The sequence below is a fragment of the Oryx dammah genome, unplaced genomic scaffold (assembly GCF_014754425.2).
Source record: "Oryx dammah isolate SB20612 unplaced genomic scaffold, SCBI_Odam_1.1 HiC_scaffold_29, whole genome shotgun sequence".
Lineage (NCBI taxonomy): Eukaryota > Metazoa > Chordata > Mammalia > Artiodactyla > Bovidae > Oryx > Oryx dammah.
This window is the reverse complement of record NW_024070213.1, coordinates 17,542,729-17,558,082: the sequence shown is the minus strand read 5'-3', so window position 1 is coordinate 17,558,082 and position 15,354 is coordinate 17,542,729. Positions and strand designations below refer to the sequence as shown.

General features: G+C 38.7%; 1 protein-coding gene across 2 annotated transcripts; it reads left to right on the top strand.

The window, feature by feature from the left end:
- Positions 1-6,721: 6,721 nt before the first annotated feature.
- On the top strand, positions 6,722-15,354 carry CLEC4D (C-type lectin domain family 4 member D). 2 transcript variants are annotated; one of them, XM_040235077.1, is made up of 6 exons: positions 6,722-6,959; positions 8,479-8,568; positions 12,138-12,239; positions 12,937-13,088; positions 14,137-14,252; positions 14,756-15,354. In XM_040235077.1, exons 2-6 carry the CDS (start codon positions 8,529-8,531, stop codon positions 14,901-14,903), a joined length of 558 nt encoding a protein of 185 aa, XP_040091011.1. In that variant the 5' UTR covers positions 6,722-6,959; positions 8,479-8,528; the 3' UTR covers positions 14,904-15,354. The 2 variants fall into 2 exon arrangements, with proteins under 2 accessions (XP_040091011.1, XP_040091010.1); XM_040235076.1 differs by having other exon boundaries at positions 8,476-8,568.

The window sequence follows — 15,354 nt, the reverse complement described above, 5'->3', positions numbered from 1 at the left end:
CGTCTTTTAATTTCATGGCTGCAGTCACCATCTGCAGTGATTCTGGAGCCCCTCAAAATAAAGTCAGCCACTGTTTCCATTGTTTCCCCATCTATTTGCCAGGAAGTGATTCCCTTGATCTGCAAGGAGATCCAACGAGTCCATCCTAAGGGAAATTGGTCCTGGGTGTTCATTGGAAAGGACTAATGTTAAAGCTGAAACTCCAGTATTTTGGCCACATGATGCAAAGACTTACTCATTGGAAAAGACCCTGATGTTGGGAAAGATTGAAGGCAGGAGGAGAAAGGGACAACAGAGGATGAAATGATTAGATGGCATCACTGACTCAAATGTCATGAGTCTGGGTAAACTCCAGGAGTTGGTGATGGACAGGGAGGCCTGGTGTGCTGTGGTTCATAGGGTTGCAAAGAGTCAGACATGACTGAGAGACTGAACTGAACTGAACTGAACTGATGAGACCAGATACCATGACCTTAGTTTTCTGAATGTTGAGCTTTAAGCCAACTTCTTCATTCTCCTCTTTCACTTTCATCAAGAGGCTCTTTAACTTTCTGGCATAAGGGTAGTATCACCTGTATATCTGAGGTTATTGATGTTTCTCCTGGCAATCTTGACTCTAGCTTGTGCTTCATGCAGCCCAGCGTTTCTCATGATGTACTCGGTGTATAAGTTAAATAAGCAGGGTGACAATGTGCAGCCTTGATGTACTCCTTTCCATATTTGGAACCAGTCTGTTGTTCCATGTCCAGTTCTAACTGTTGTCCTGACCTGCATACAGGTTTCTCAAGAGGCAGGTCAGGTGGTCTGGTTTCCCATCTCTTTCAGAATTTTCCACAGTTTATTGTGATCCACACAATCAAAGGCTTTAAAAGCAGAAACAGATATTTTTCTGGAACTCTCTTGCTTTTTCCACGATCCAGTGGATGTTGGCAATTTGATCTCTGGTTCCTCTGACTTTTCTAAAACCAGCTTGAACATCTGGAAGTTCACAGTTCACGTATTGCTGAAGCCTGCCTTGGAGAATTTTGAGCATTACTTTGCTAGCTTATGAGATGAGTGCAATTGCGTGGTAGTTTGAGCATTCTTTGGCATTGCCTTTCTTTGGGATTGGAATGAAAACTGAACTTTTCCAGTCCTGTGGCCACTGCTGAGTTTTCAAAATTTGCTGACATATTAAATCCAGCATTTTCCAAATTTGCTGACATATTGAGTGCAGCACTTTCACAGCATCATCTCTCAGGATTTGAAATAGCTCAGCTGGAATTCCATCACCTCCACTAGCTTTGTTCGTAGTGATGCTTTCTAAGGCCCACTGGACTTCACATTCCAGGATGTCTGGCTCTAGGTGAGTGATCACAGCATCGTGATTATCCGGGTCGTGAAGATCCTTTTTGTACAGTTCTTCTGTGTATTCTTGCCACCTCTTCTTAATATCTTCTGCTTCTGTTAGGTCCCTACCATTTCTGTCCTTTATCGAGCCCATCTTTGCATGAAATGTTCCCTTGGTATCTCTAATTTTCTTGAAGAGATCTCTAGTCTTTCCCATTCTATTGTTTCCCTCTATTTCTTTGCGCTGATCACTGAGGAAGGCTTTCTTATCTCTCCTTGCTGTTCTTTGGAACTCTGCATTCAGATGCTTATAGCTTTCCTTTTCTCCTTTGCTTTTCACTTCTCTTCTTTTCACAGCTATTTGTAAGGTCTCCTCAGACAGCCATTTCACTTTTTTTCGTTTCTTTTTCTTGGGCATGGTCTTGATCTCTGTCTCCTGTACAATGTCATGAACCTCTATCCATAGTTCATCAGGCACTCTGTCTATCAGATCTAGTCTCTTAAATCTACTTCTCACTTCCACTGTATAGTTATAAGGGATTTGATTTAGGTCATACCTGAGTGGTCTAGTGGTTTTCCCCACTTTTTTCAGTTCAAGTCTGAATTTGGCAATAAGGAGTTCATGATCTGAGCCACAGTCTGCTCCCAGTCTTGTTTTTGCTGATTGTATAGAGTGTCTCCATCTTTAGCTGCAAAGAATATAATCTATCTGATTTCAGTGTTGACCATCTGGTGATGTCTATGTGTAGGGTCTTCTCTTGTGTTGTTGGAAGACGGTGTTTGCTATGACCAGTGTGTTCTCTTGGCAAAACTCTGTTAGCCTTTGCCCTGCTTCATTCTGTACTCCAAGGCCAAATTTGCCTGTTACTCCAGTTATTTCTTGACTTCCGACTTTTGCACTCCAATACCCTATAATCACTGCAGATGGTGACTGCAGCCATGAAATTAAAAGATGCTTACTCTTTGGAAGGAAAGTTATGAGCAATCTAGATAGCATGTCTCTTCAAAAGCAGAGACATTACTTTGCCAACAAATGTCTGTCTAGTCAAGGCTATGGTTTTTCTAGTGGCCATGTATGGATGTGAGAGTTGGACTGTGAAGAAAGCTGAGCGCCAAAGAATTGATGCTTTTGAACTGTGGTGTTGGAGAAGACTCTTAAGAGTCCCTTGGGCTGCAAGGAGATCCAATCAGTCCATTCTAAAGGAGATCAGCCCTAGGTGTTCTTTGGAAGAAATGATGCTAAAACTGAAACTCCAGTACTTTGGCCACCTCATGCGAAGAGTTGACTCATTGGAAAAGACTCTGATGCTGGGAGGGATTGAGTGCAGGAGGAGAAGGGGACGACAGAGGATGAGATGGCTGGATGGTATCACCGACTCGATGGACATGAGTTTGAGTGATCTCCAGGTGTTGGTGATGGACAGAGAGGCCTGGTGTGCTGCGATTTATGGGGTTGCAAAGAGTCAGACACGACTGAACAACTGAACTTAACTGAACCCTATAATGAAAAGGACATCTTTTTTTGGGTGTTAGTTCTAAAAAGGTCTTGTAGGTCTTCATAGAACCGTTCAACTTCAGCTTCTTCAGCATTACTTTTGGGGCATAGACTTGGATTACTGTGATATTGAATGGTTTGCCTTAGAAAGGAACAGAGATCATTCTGTCATTTTTGAGATTGCATCCAAGTACTGCATTTCAGACTCTTTTGTTGACTATGATGGCTACTCCATTTCTTCTAAGGGATTCTTGCCCACAGTAGTAGATATAATGGTCATCTGAGTTAAATTCATCCATTCCAGTCCATCTTAGTTTGCTGATTCTTAGAATATCGACGTTCACTCTTGCCATCTCCTGTTTGACCACTTCCAATTTATGTTGATTCATGGACCTAACATTCCAGGTTCCTTTGCAATATTGCTCTTTACAGTATTGGACCTTGCTTCTATCACCAGTCACATCCACAACTGGGTGTTGTTTTTGCTTTGGTTCAGTCCATTTATTGTTTCGAGTTCATCTTTCAGTGTCCTATCTTTTTGCCTTTTCATACTGTTCATGGGGTTCTCAAGGCAAGAATACTGAAGTGGATTGCCATTCCCTTCTCTAGTGGGCCACATTCTGCCAGACCTCTCCACCATTACCTGGCCATTTTGGGTGGCCTGACATGGTATGGCTTAGTTTCACTGAGTTAGACAAACTGTGGTCCATGTGATCAGATCGGCCAGTTGTCTGTGACTGTGGTTTCAGTCTGTCTGCCCTCTGATGCCCTCTCTCAGTGCCTACCATCTTACTTGGGTTTCTCTTACCTTGGACGTGGGATATCTCTTCATGGCTGCTCCAGCAAAGCGCAGCCGCTGCTCCTTACCTTGAACATGGGGTAGCTCCTCTTGGCTACTCCTACGCTGTGCAGCCGCCAAAGCAGAGACATTACTTTGCCAACAAAGGTCCATATAGTCAAAGCTATCGTTTTTCCAGTAGTCAAGTGTGGATGTGAAAGTTGTACCATAAAGAAGGCTGAGTGCTGAAGAACTGATGCTTTTGAACGGTAGTGTTGGAGAAGATTTAAAAAAAAATAATTTATTTATTTTAATTGGGGGCTAATTACTTTACAATATTGTAGTGGTTTTTGCCATACATTGACATGAATCAGCCATGGGTGTACATATGTTCTCCATCCTGAACCCCCCTTCCACCTCCCTCCACATCCCATTCCTCAGGGTCATCCCTGTGCAACGGCCCTGAGCACCCTGTCTCATGTATCGAACCTGGGCTGACGATCTGTTTCACATATAATATTGTTTCATTGCTATTCTCTCAAATCATCTCACCCTCACCTTCTCCCACAGAGTCCAAAAGACTGTTCTTTACATCTGTGTCTCTTTTGCTGTCTCGCATATAGGGTCATTGTTACCATCTTCCTAAATTCCCTATATATGCATTAGCATACTGTATTGGTGGAGAAAGAAATGACAACCCACTCCAGTACTCTTGCCTGGAAAATCCTATGGATGAAGGAACCTGGTAGGCTACAGTCCATGGGGTTGCACAGAGTCAGACACGACTGAAGCAACTTAACATTGATGCATGCATGCATTGGAGAAGGAAATGGCAACCCACTCAAGTATTTTTGCCTGGAGAATCCCAGGGACAGAGGAGCCTGGTGGGCTACTGTCTATGGGGTCCGCACAGAGTTGGACATGACTAAAGTAACTTAGCAGCAGCATACTGTATTGGTGTTTTTCTTTCTGACTTACTTCACTCTGTATAATAGGCTCCAGTTTCATCCACCTCATTAGAACTGATTCAAATGTATTCTTTTTAATGGCTGAGTAATACTCCATTGTGTATATGTGCCACAGCTTTCTTATCCATTCATCTGCTGATGGACATCTAGGTTGCTTCCATGTCCCGGCTATTATAAACAGTGCTGCGATGAACACTGGGGTACATGTGTCTCTTTCAATTCTGGTTTCCTCAGTGTGTATGCCCAGCAGTGGGATTGCTGGGTCTTAAGGCAGTTCTATTTCCAGTTTTTTAAGGAATCTCCACACTGTTCTCCATAGTGGCTGTACTAGTTTGCATTCCCACCAACAGGGTAGAAGGGTTCCCTTTTCTCCACACCCTCTCCAGCATTTATTGCTTGTAGACTTTTGGATCACAGCCATTCTGACTGGCGTGAAATGGTACCTCATTGTGGTTTTGATTTGCATTTCTCTGATAATGAGTGATGTTGAGCATCTTTTCATGTGTTTATTAGCCATCTATATATCTTCTTTGGAGAAATGTTTGTTTAGTTCTTCAGCCCATTTTTTGATTGGGTCATTTATTTTTCTTGAATTGAGCTGCAGAAGCTGCTTGTATATTTTAGAGATTAATTCTTTGTCAGTTGCTTCATTTGCTATTATTTTCTCCCATTCTGAAGGCTGTCTTTTCACCTTGTTTATAGTTTCCTTCATTGTGCAAAAGGTTTTAAGTTTTAATTAGGTCCCATTTGTTTATTTTTGCTTTTATTTCCATTACTCTGGGAGGTGGATCATAGAGGATCCTGCTGTGATTTATGTCAGAAGGTGTTTTGCCTATGTTTTCCTCTAGGAGTTTTATAGTTTCTGGTCTTGTGTTTAGATCTTTAATCCATTTTGAGTTTATTTTTCTGTATGGTGTTAGAAAGTGTTCTAGTTTCATTCTTTTACTAGTGGTTGACCAGCTTTCCCAGCACCACTTGTTAAAGAGATTTTCTTTTTGGAGAAAACTCTTGAGAGTCCCTTGGACTGCAAGGAGATCAAATAGTCAATCCTAAAGGAAATCAATCCTGAATATTCGTTGGAAAGACTGATGCTGAAGCTGAAGCTCCAGTACTTGACCACTTGATGCAAAGAGCTGACTCCTTAGAAAAGACCCTGATGCTGGGAAAGATTAAAGGCAGGAGGAGAAGGGGATGATAGAGGATGAGATATTTGGATGGCATCACCGACTCACTGGACATGAGTTTTAGCAAACTCCAGAAGATGGTGAAGGACAGGGAAGCCTGGCATGCTACAGTCCATGGGGTTGCAAAGAGTTGGATATGACTGAGCGACTGAACAATGTATGGCAAAACCAATGCAATATTGTAAAGTAATTAGTCTCCAAAAAATAAATAAATTAATAAATAAAAAAAATTATTTAAGCTTGGTTTTGGAGTCTTTGCAAGTTAACCAAGTTTAGCACATTTCACCTGTGTTGAAGATTGTGTTCTTTACCACAGAATTTCTCATTTCCTCTTCTTCGCCCTAATAGGGCACCACTTGTTAAAGAGATTGTATTTTTGGAGAAGACTCTTTAAAGTCCCTTGGACTGCAAGGAGATAAAACAGTCAATCTTAAAGGAAATCAATCCTGAATATTCACTGGAAAGACTGATGCTGAAGCTGAAGCTCCAGTAATTTAACCACTTGATGCAAAGAGCTGATTTAATTTCTCTCATTGGAATACTTGGGAATTTAATCAACAGCTCCACCACCTTTTTCTCAACTCTACAACAAAAGTGTTTTGTCTTTACATACATACACTGTGCAGATTAAAAACTTTTGTTCATTGTTCACATTACCTTTTACCATCTTGCATGCAACTTAGTTCAGAGAAATTTCCAGGGCAGAGTTTAGCTCACGCACACAATTACCTTTGAAAATATAATATCCAGGAAAAGAAACTTGAGGAAATGTTTATTCTTCTCTTAATTAGGTGAAGTTGTGATTCTTTTAGGACATGGCTACATTTTTTGCTTGAACAAGTAAAATAAATTAAGAAATTCTACATGACACACTGGAGTAGTGACCTTATGAAAATTTCTACTGTTTCTGACTGTGGCTTTCTCAATTTCCTTTTTCTTTGCTCCATCTTAGAGTGAATCAAAGGAAACCCCTGTGTTTGGAAAGACTTCTTCTTTTGAGCTGTCTTTAATATCGAGAGCTTTCTAATCTTAGCAGAATAGGCAAGATTAATGTTCAATCTCAAGCATTTCTGAATATATTTCTTTATCCACAGAATAAACTGTGGGGAAAAAATTTAAGAGGTTGCTGAGGCTGCTGGTTCTCTCCACTACTGAACCACAAGAGATTTAACACACAATGGGACAAGAAGAACCGCAAAATAAATGTGAGTACTTGTCTCATTTCAGTTTTAAAGAAGCATATTTAATTATGACTAAGATTTTAAAATATGAATTGATAGTTGCAGTTATGAAGATTGAAGATGGTGATGGGGAGGAAGTTGAAGAAAGTGAAAATTATTTTGGTGAAGAAGGGGGACATAGATTCAAACATTTAGGGTGTTAGAAACTCCTTTATAAAATGTATACAGGGACAAGAGAGAGCAGCAAGTATATAAAAAAATAAGATGAAAGAGAGTAATTTGGGAAAATTGTTTAAAGGAAAAAAAGAGAAGAGTGATACAGAAAACACCCTGACTGGGACAGCAGTGAACCTGAGGTTCTGACTTTATTTCTTTTTATACTCAATTTCTACTCAAGTGACACATAAATGGGTTTGTACTGTAAAAACATTAAAAAACACTTTTGAGAAATATATAGAATGAATGCAGAAATATATAATTTTGAAATTAATGTTTCATTTCATCTCATCACTCCACTCAAATTTTAATGGGGTCATGACGTACAATGGTACTGAAAATCACATTTTTACGTAGCAATATATTTTGAAGACTTCTTTCTGTTAATACATACATGTATACATGATTATTTTAATTGCTCTGTAGAATTTCATCATAGGAATTCACCATAATTTAGTGTTTCTGCTTTTGATGATACGCATACAAGTATTAGGTTTCAAGGTTTCTTTTTTTCTATTTCCAAAATCATTACAGTGAATATCATTTTATAGAAATAAGTTTAATAGCTTCTATAGGCTTGAGCTCTAGAATTTAAATTGTGGCAAATGTAATGCATTTAAAATTTGATAAGTGTTCCTAACTTTATCTGTCTAAGAGGCTTTCCAGATTATAGTTCAGGAGTGGTATTTATTTCCTCACTGAGTGTTTATTTCCTGTAGGCCTTGCCATACTACGTATTCTCAATTTACTTTTAAAAATTTGATATATGACAAAACCATGCCATAATATTTTGGTTTACATGTCTCTGATTGGGCATGCTGTTTGTTAGTTTGTTTAATGGATTTTTGAAATAATTTCAGCAAATTAAATTTTCAGCAAATTTTCTGCTCAAATTTTTGCTCAGTTTTCAAATTGGTTTTAGAAATTCTTTATACAGCCTGGATATTAGCATTGTGACAAGATTTTTCTTCCATGTATTCTTTGTGTTTTAACATTTGTTTACAAAGGAGCTTTGGTTTTTATGTACTACAATTATCAATTTTTAAAGATTTTGGGGTTTTGAGTCTGGTTAATAAAAAGCATGTTCCTAATCCCCCTAAAGAACCCTGAAGAAATAGATTTTATTTGCAAATAAATATATTTAATTAATTAATTTATTTATCAATGAACTCTAAAGTTGATTTATTCAGGGGAAATCTTTAAGCTCTCTTCCAGGTCTAAAATATTTTGGATGATATCATTCTAAGCTTTCTCTTTGGTGGCATTAGCTCTCTTAGTTCTTGTGGCTGAGAAGATAACCTATTCATCTTTCTTTTTGTTTTAGTAGAAAGAGGCCAGCATTCCCAGCTGATCCCTTGGACCATTGCTATTTTTTTCATGTCACTTCTAAGTGCCTGTTTTATTGCAAATTGTGTGGGTAAGTTATTAGCAAAGTGGAATGCTCCTTGAATTATTCACTCGAAAAACTTTCAGAAAGTTGCCCTACACCTTTTGTTATCATGACCTTCTCCAACATACCAATCCAGAAAGGCCTCAGGGCTTGGATTTAATATTCAGAGCTACATACTTGACCTTCTGTTTTTTGATGATGCAGCCTTGATCCAGGAAATGAACGATGGAACTTAGACCTGTTCCTATACGTGGGAAGGTTGGAGACTGCAGTAAATCATTCTTCACTTTGGACCAAGATAACAAGGACCACATCTTTCTAGAAAAGAATAACCAGAAAAAAACCCTCAAATTTCAGATGGACTATAGTCTGGCTGTGAAAAGAACAGCTGGAAGACTTCTTTCTGACATCAAGAAGTTGTATGAAGTTATTATAAGTAAAGTAATATAGTATAGGTGCAAGAATAAACAAATAGAGAAAGAATGTTGAGAGCTTTGTTACAGATCTGTATTTATGAACTCTATAAAACAGGCTACCCACTCCAGTATTCTTGCCTGGAGAATCCCATGGACAGAGCAGCCTGGCTGGCTACATACAGTCTATGGGGTCATAAAGAGTTGGACAGGACTGAGCGACTAAACAACAACAAACAAAATAAAACTGAAGGGAATTAAAAAAAAAAAAACTGAAGGGAATAAATCAACTATCCTCCAGTGAAAATTAATTAAAAAGTGAACAGAGGGGATATTGCAGAGTTATAGGGAGAGGACAGTTTTGTTCAATTACTCTAGTAGAGAGGATTGCTTATCCATATTCAAAAATGAAATTGTTCTCCTGCCTCATATCATGTTCAACAACCAACCTAAGGTGGAGAGTTGATTAAAATATGAAAGCAAATTAATGTTTTAGAAAAAAATATGGAGAATATATTCGTGACCTTGAGACAGAGAATGATTTCTTAAACATGTCACAAAATGTGCTAGCCATTAAAGAGACTATCACCAAAGTATACTACGTTAAAGTAAGAATTACTGTCCAACAAAAATAACACTGACAACAGAAAACATAGGAAAATATGTTTTAATGCATATAATAAAGGCTTAGTGTATAGAATATTTAAACCATTGTTCCAAAACAATAGGAAAAATACTGACAACAGAAAGATGGGCTAAGTCCTGAACAGGCACAATAGAAAAGAAAAAAAAAGAAATGTTTGATAAACATATGAAATATTTCTAACTTCATTAATTTTCAGAGAACTGCAAATTCAACTTGCAATGAGATACCACTAAAAACCTTGTGGATGGTAATAATTAAAGTCTGGCTGTAACAAGTATTGATGATACTGCAGAGCAACTAGACCTTCAATGAATTTCTGCTGGTGAGAGTGTACAGTAGTACTCAGTTCTGTGGCTCAGTTGTGTCAGCTCTTTGTGACCCCATGGCCTGCAGCATGCTAGGCTTCCTTGTCCACCACCAACTCCCAGAGCTTGTTCAAACTCATGTGCATCGAATTGGTGATGCCATCCAACCATCTCATCCTCTGTCGTCCCCTTCTCCTCCTGCCTTCAATCTTTCCCAGCATCAGGGTCTTTTCCAAGGAGTCAGTTCTTCCCATCAGGTGGCCAAAGTATTGGTGCTTCAGTTTCAGCATCAGTCTTTCCAATGAATATTCAGGACTGATTCCCTTTAGGATTAACTGTTTGATCTCCTTGTAGTCCAGGGGACTCTTGAGAGTTTTCTCCAACACCACAGTTCAAAAGCATCAATTCTTCGGTGCTCAGCTTTCTTTATAGTTCAACTCTCACATCCATGCATAAGTACTGGGAAAATCATAACTTGATTAGACAAACCTTTGTTGGCAAATTAATGTCTCTGCTTTTTAATATGCTATCTAGGTTGGTCATAGCTTTTCTTCCAAGGAGCAAGTGTCTTTTAATTTCAGGGCTGCAGTCACCATCTGCAGTGATATGGGAGCCCCTGAAAATAAAGTCTCTCATTGTTTCCCTATCTATTTGCCATGAAGTGATGGGACCAGATGCCATGATCTTTGTTTTTTGAATGTTAAGTTTTAAGCCAGCTTTTTCATGCTCCTCTTTCACTTTCATCATGAGATTCTTTAGTTCCTTTCACTTTCTACCATAAGGGTCATATCATCTACATATCTGAGGTTATTGATATTTCTCCTGGCCATCTTGATTCCAGCTTGTGCTTCATCCAGCCCGGCATTTCTCTCTGCATAAAAGTTAAATAAGCAAGGTGAGGGTATACAGCCTTGAGGTACTCCTTTCCCTATTTGAATCAACCTGTTGTCCCATGTCTGATTCTAACTGTTGCTTATTTACCTGCATACAGATTATACTGCATACAGCAGTATAACCGCTTTGAAAAAGGTTGCCCCAACCATAGTTGGCAATAGGTATAACCTATTACCAGCAGTTGCATACATGTGCATGGACCTTACAGAAATGCATGCTTGTGTGCTCTAAGGATACATCGTCAAAAATGCTCAGAGGTGCAGAGCTCATACTAGCCAAACACTGGAAACAAGGCAATTATCTACCAGAAGAAGAAAAGATAAATACATTTTAGTTCATTAAGATAATGGATCACTTTTCAGCAATGAGAACTGATGAGTTATGGTTGCACGAAACAACATAGATAAATTTCAGAAAACCCTGAGCAGAAGACAGAACCCAAAGTATGATTTCACTTATATAAAGTTCAGAAGCAGGCAAATCTGATCTATATGGTTTTGTGATAGATTATGAAGTGGTAGAATTATGAAGCAAAGCACAAAGTGATTGCTTTAAAAGCCATGGCATGATTACCTTTAAGAGAAAGTGAGGGATTCGCGTTTGGGCTGTGAAGGTCACCTGGGGCTTTGGTAATGTTGCATTTTTTGAGCTGGGTTGTTGGAATGTTCACTTTATAATAATTTGATAAACTGTACATTTATGTTTTTCACTTCGTTAGACTTGGTTATATTTCAAAGTGAAAATACTGAAAAGATAAGTGTGTAAGACTTGTAGAACTTTGCAGAAGAATACCAGTGGTCACCAAAATCTCTACTCTAAGCACAAATATTGATAGAAAAAAACATGTTTAAAAGCACATGGACATTGAGGTTTGCAAAACTACCCCCATAAAGCACAAAACGGACACTAAGGGCTTCCCAGGTGACCCTAGTGGTAAAGAACACACCTGCCAATGCAGAAGACATAAGAAATGCGGGTTCAGGAAGATCCTGGGTCAGGAAGATCCCCTGGAGGAGGGCATGGCAATGCACTTCAGTATTCTTGTCCTGGAGAATCCCATAGACAGAGGAGCCTGGTGGGCTTCAGTCCACAGGGTCCCAAAGAGTCAGACACAACTGAAATGTCTAAACACACATGCATAATAATGAAAATATTGATTTTCAACAATTCTTTTCAACCAATTCACCTGGAGCTGAAACAAAGGAACTGCATAGGAAGAACAGAGAAGGTGGGGACCTTAACTATTACGGTAAAAGAAAATTTACTTAGTGCAGTATGCCCCCAAAGTAAGTGGTTATATAGGAAAAGGAAACTAAGATGTTTTTCCCTCCTTCACAGTGACTCACAACTTTCTATCCTGTAAGAAAGGAACGGGGTTCTTCAGGCTCCCAAAGCAGCACCCAAAGGTGACATGCGTCAGAGAGAAACCAGAACTGAAAGGTACAGAGAGTAGAAGAAATTTCTTCCTATTTCCATTCAAATTCATAGCCTGATTTAAAGCATATCATTTCTACATTATTATATAAAGAGATGAAAAGAGCACAAGATGAGAATCTGGCACAAGAGTGGACATCAGTAAATTGAGATAGAATTATTTTCATGATTGTGAGCAGTTGAATAATCAGAGAACACGAACAAAACATTTATGAGCTGTTTTTGGCGTCCAAAGCATAACATTTTCTTTTGATTCAGATATATAAGGACTGCTCCCTCCTAGAATATGTAAACTTTGCCAAAGTGTCTTTGTCTCTTTTATTCTGTGAAGGCTCATTACATGAGCATCTTAGCAGGTTCTTTGCCTCCTTCAGATAAAATGTCCTGCCAAAAGCTTTGTTATAGGAACTCTTTCAATATGGTTGTAAATAACTGTAGGGATGTTGAAAAATGATCATGTCTTCTAAGAGAAAACCTTGTAATTTTCTCATGGTCATTGTGTGATTCAGATACTTTTGTTTAGGAGCTATTTAGAAATGTAATTTTCAGGATCTTTTTTTTATAGGGGGGACAGAATGATTGTGGTAATCCTAGTATTATTCTCTTAAATGTTAATTGGATATTAGGTAGTAAAATAACTATATGATTTGTTATATATGGCATGCTCCCTTGGACCTAATTTTCCTTTCGATTTTTACATGAGGGGGCACCTGGAATTGCTGTCCTGTGGGCTGGAGAGCCTTCCAGTCCAACTGCTATTTTCCTTTTAATGACAACAAGACGTGGGCTCAGAGTGAAAGCCACTGCTCTGGGATGGGAGGTCACCTGGCCACCATCAGCACAGGGGCTGAGCAGGTATGCTGAGAGGCTCATGTCAGTTTCTCTGCTGGTTTGAATCTCTTCACAGAGAGAGGAATTTCTCAGCTCTGCTCCACCTCTGTGCCTTTGCTTCCTGTCCCCCATACGCCTGGAAAGACTTTCTTCCTCTTGCATTTTTCTTCACATGGCCAACATCTTCTGGTCTTCCCAGATCTGACTCATGTGATATTTTCTCAAGAAAACTACCCTGACCACCTTCCCCAGTCCATCCTTTTTGTTCTAATCTGGAGATACTTTCACGGAATTTTGTGCATTTTATGACCAGGGCACTCAGTTCAGCGTTCACTACTCCAGCTCTTCCAATGACTCCTCCTTTGCAGGGCGCTACAGCCATGCTTTATCCATGTTTGTATCTCCAATGGTCTGTGCAGTGCTAGGCCCACTTAAGTGATGATTAAGTTAATAAATGAATGGTTAATTAGGACTGAAATATCTTCTCAGGATAAAGAATAAGACAGATAATTCAGATGTATGTTTGTTATTCTAAAAAAGAAATCTCAAGGTAAAGTCATTTCTGAGCTGAAATTTATTTCCTCATGCAATATATTTCCATATATTATATACCCAGACTCAGATTCTACTCCATTCTTGGTTAACATGGTTTCCTGGAGGACTTTGTTTCCATGGCTTTGCAGCTATAGGTTCAGCAACTCTTTGAAATAAGTGTAATTTAATGAAATATGCAATCAATTAATGAAGGTAATTTAAAAAATAAAATTTCCTAAAAATCCAATCCCATTAAGAACTATGCTAAGTAATTTGCAAGCTGATCTTATTTAATCTTCACAGTGACCCTCTGAAGTAGTGGAGTTGTCCCTCTTGGAGTTGAGAAAACTGGGGTTTGGTGACATTAAAGCACTTATTAATATCACACCATAAATGTCAGAGGCAGGATCTGAAAACATATAACCAATGCTTTTGTGTTTAACTAGTAGTTTATTTGACTTCTTTCCTCTTTTCCTAAAATAACGGTTATCAACTGATAAATGCAAATATACTTATAAAAATTCACATTTTTATGCAGAACTTTATCACTCAATTTTTGGATAGACGATTTTCATATTTCCTGGGACTTAGGAATGAGAACCTTGACGGACAGTGGCATTGGGTGGACAAGAAACCATTTAACCCACAGATGGTGTGAGTATACCAACTAGGGTAAAATAGCTTTATAGGCAAATGTAGGAAGAAGACAGCAAGCCACATTCATTTTGGGGTAGGTTATATCACTGTAGGGCTTCCCTGGTGACCCAGTGGTAAAGAATCCACCTATCAATTCAGGAGATGGCAGGTTCAATCCCTAGGTTGGGAAGATCCCCTGGAAAAGGAAATGGCAACCCACTCCAGTATTCTTGCCTGGGAAGTCCCATGGACAGAGAAGACTTGCGGGCTACAGTCCATTGGGTAGCAAAAGAGTCAGACATGACTTAGCAACTAAACAACAACAATACCAGAATAAGAATGCCTACTCAGAACAGAGCACTGTTTGTTCAGGAACCTCTATGCTAGTCGACTGCTCTGATTCTGTTGGACAGTGCAACTGTAAATGTTTCATTAAGGGCGTTTTCTCTGCTTTGTCCTCTGACCTCTACTATACACACACAACATGTACACACACATGTGTATATATTTTTTCATTTCAGATTCTGGCACAAGCGTGAACCCAACAATGATCAGAAAGAAAAATGTGTTGTTCTTGTTAACGACAAAGACAAATGGGCCTGGAGTGATTTTCCTTGTGACTATAAGACAAGTTGGATTTGCAAGATAACTGGAACTGCATTCAACTAAAAACCTATGAAGGGTGCCCTGTGATGAGTACAGAAAACAAGAAACAATGCTACTAAAGCAGAACATACATGCATTGTGGGAACAGAGAAAACATTTTCCATCATAGAACATTTTCAGTCATGATGGCCTTATTTATTTATTTTTTGTTTCATTCATTCAAGATAATGTATTTTTTGTGTTGTGTTTTGGTGGAAAGAATCATATTTTTCTGTGAGAATCAATTTCATTAACTTTGTTTTCTTGATAGTATTTCAGGCAGGGTATTTACTTTTCAACTGGTGTATATTGATTACATATTTAATAGCTTGAATGGTGAAATCTTTTAAGTCACCATTTCCTCTGCTCTGATGATTCTTAGCACTTAAAGTTCAAAGGTAGGATATTTCAATTGGTAGTGGTGTATCATTTTTTTTAACCCAAATATCACAAACTCTAAAGTTTTTAAGCAGCA

Coding starts and splice junctions, on each gene's coding strand:
- CLEC4D (XM_040235076.1), top strand. CDS start 6,932: ATGGGACAAGAAGAACCGCAAAATAAAT. Junction 8,569..12,137: donor TTTTATTGCAAATTGTGTGG/GTAAGTTATTAG, acceptor CCTCCTTCACAG/TGACTCACAACTTTCTATCC. Junction 13,089..14,136: donor TCAGCACAGGGGCTGAGCAG/GTATGCTGAGAG, acceptor ATTTTTATGCAG/AACTTTATCACTCAATTTTT.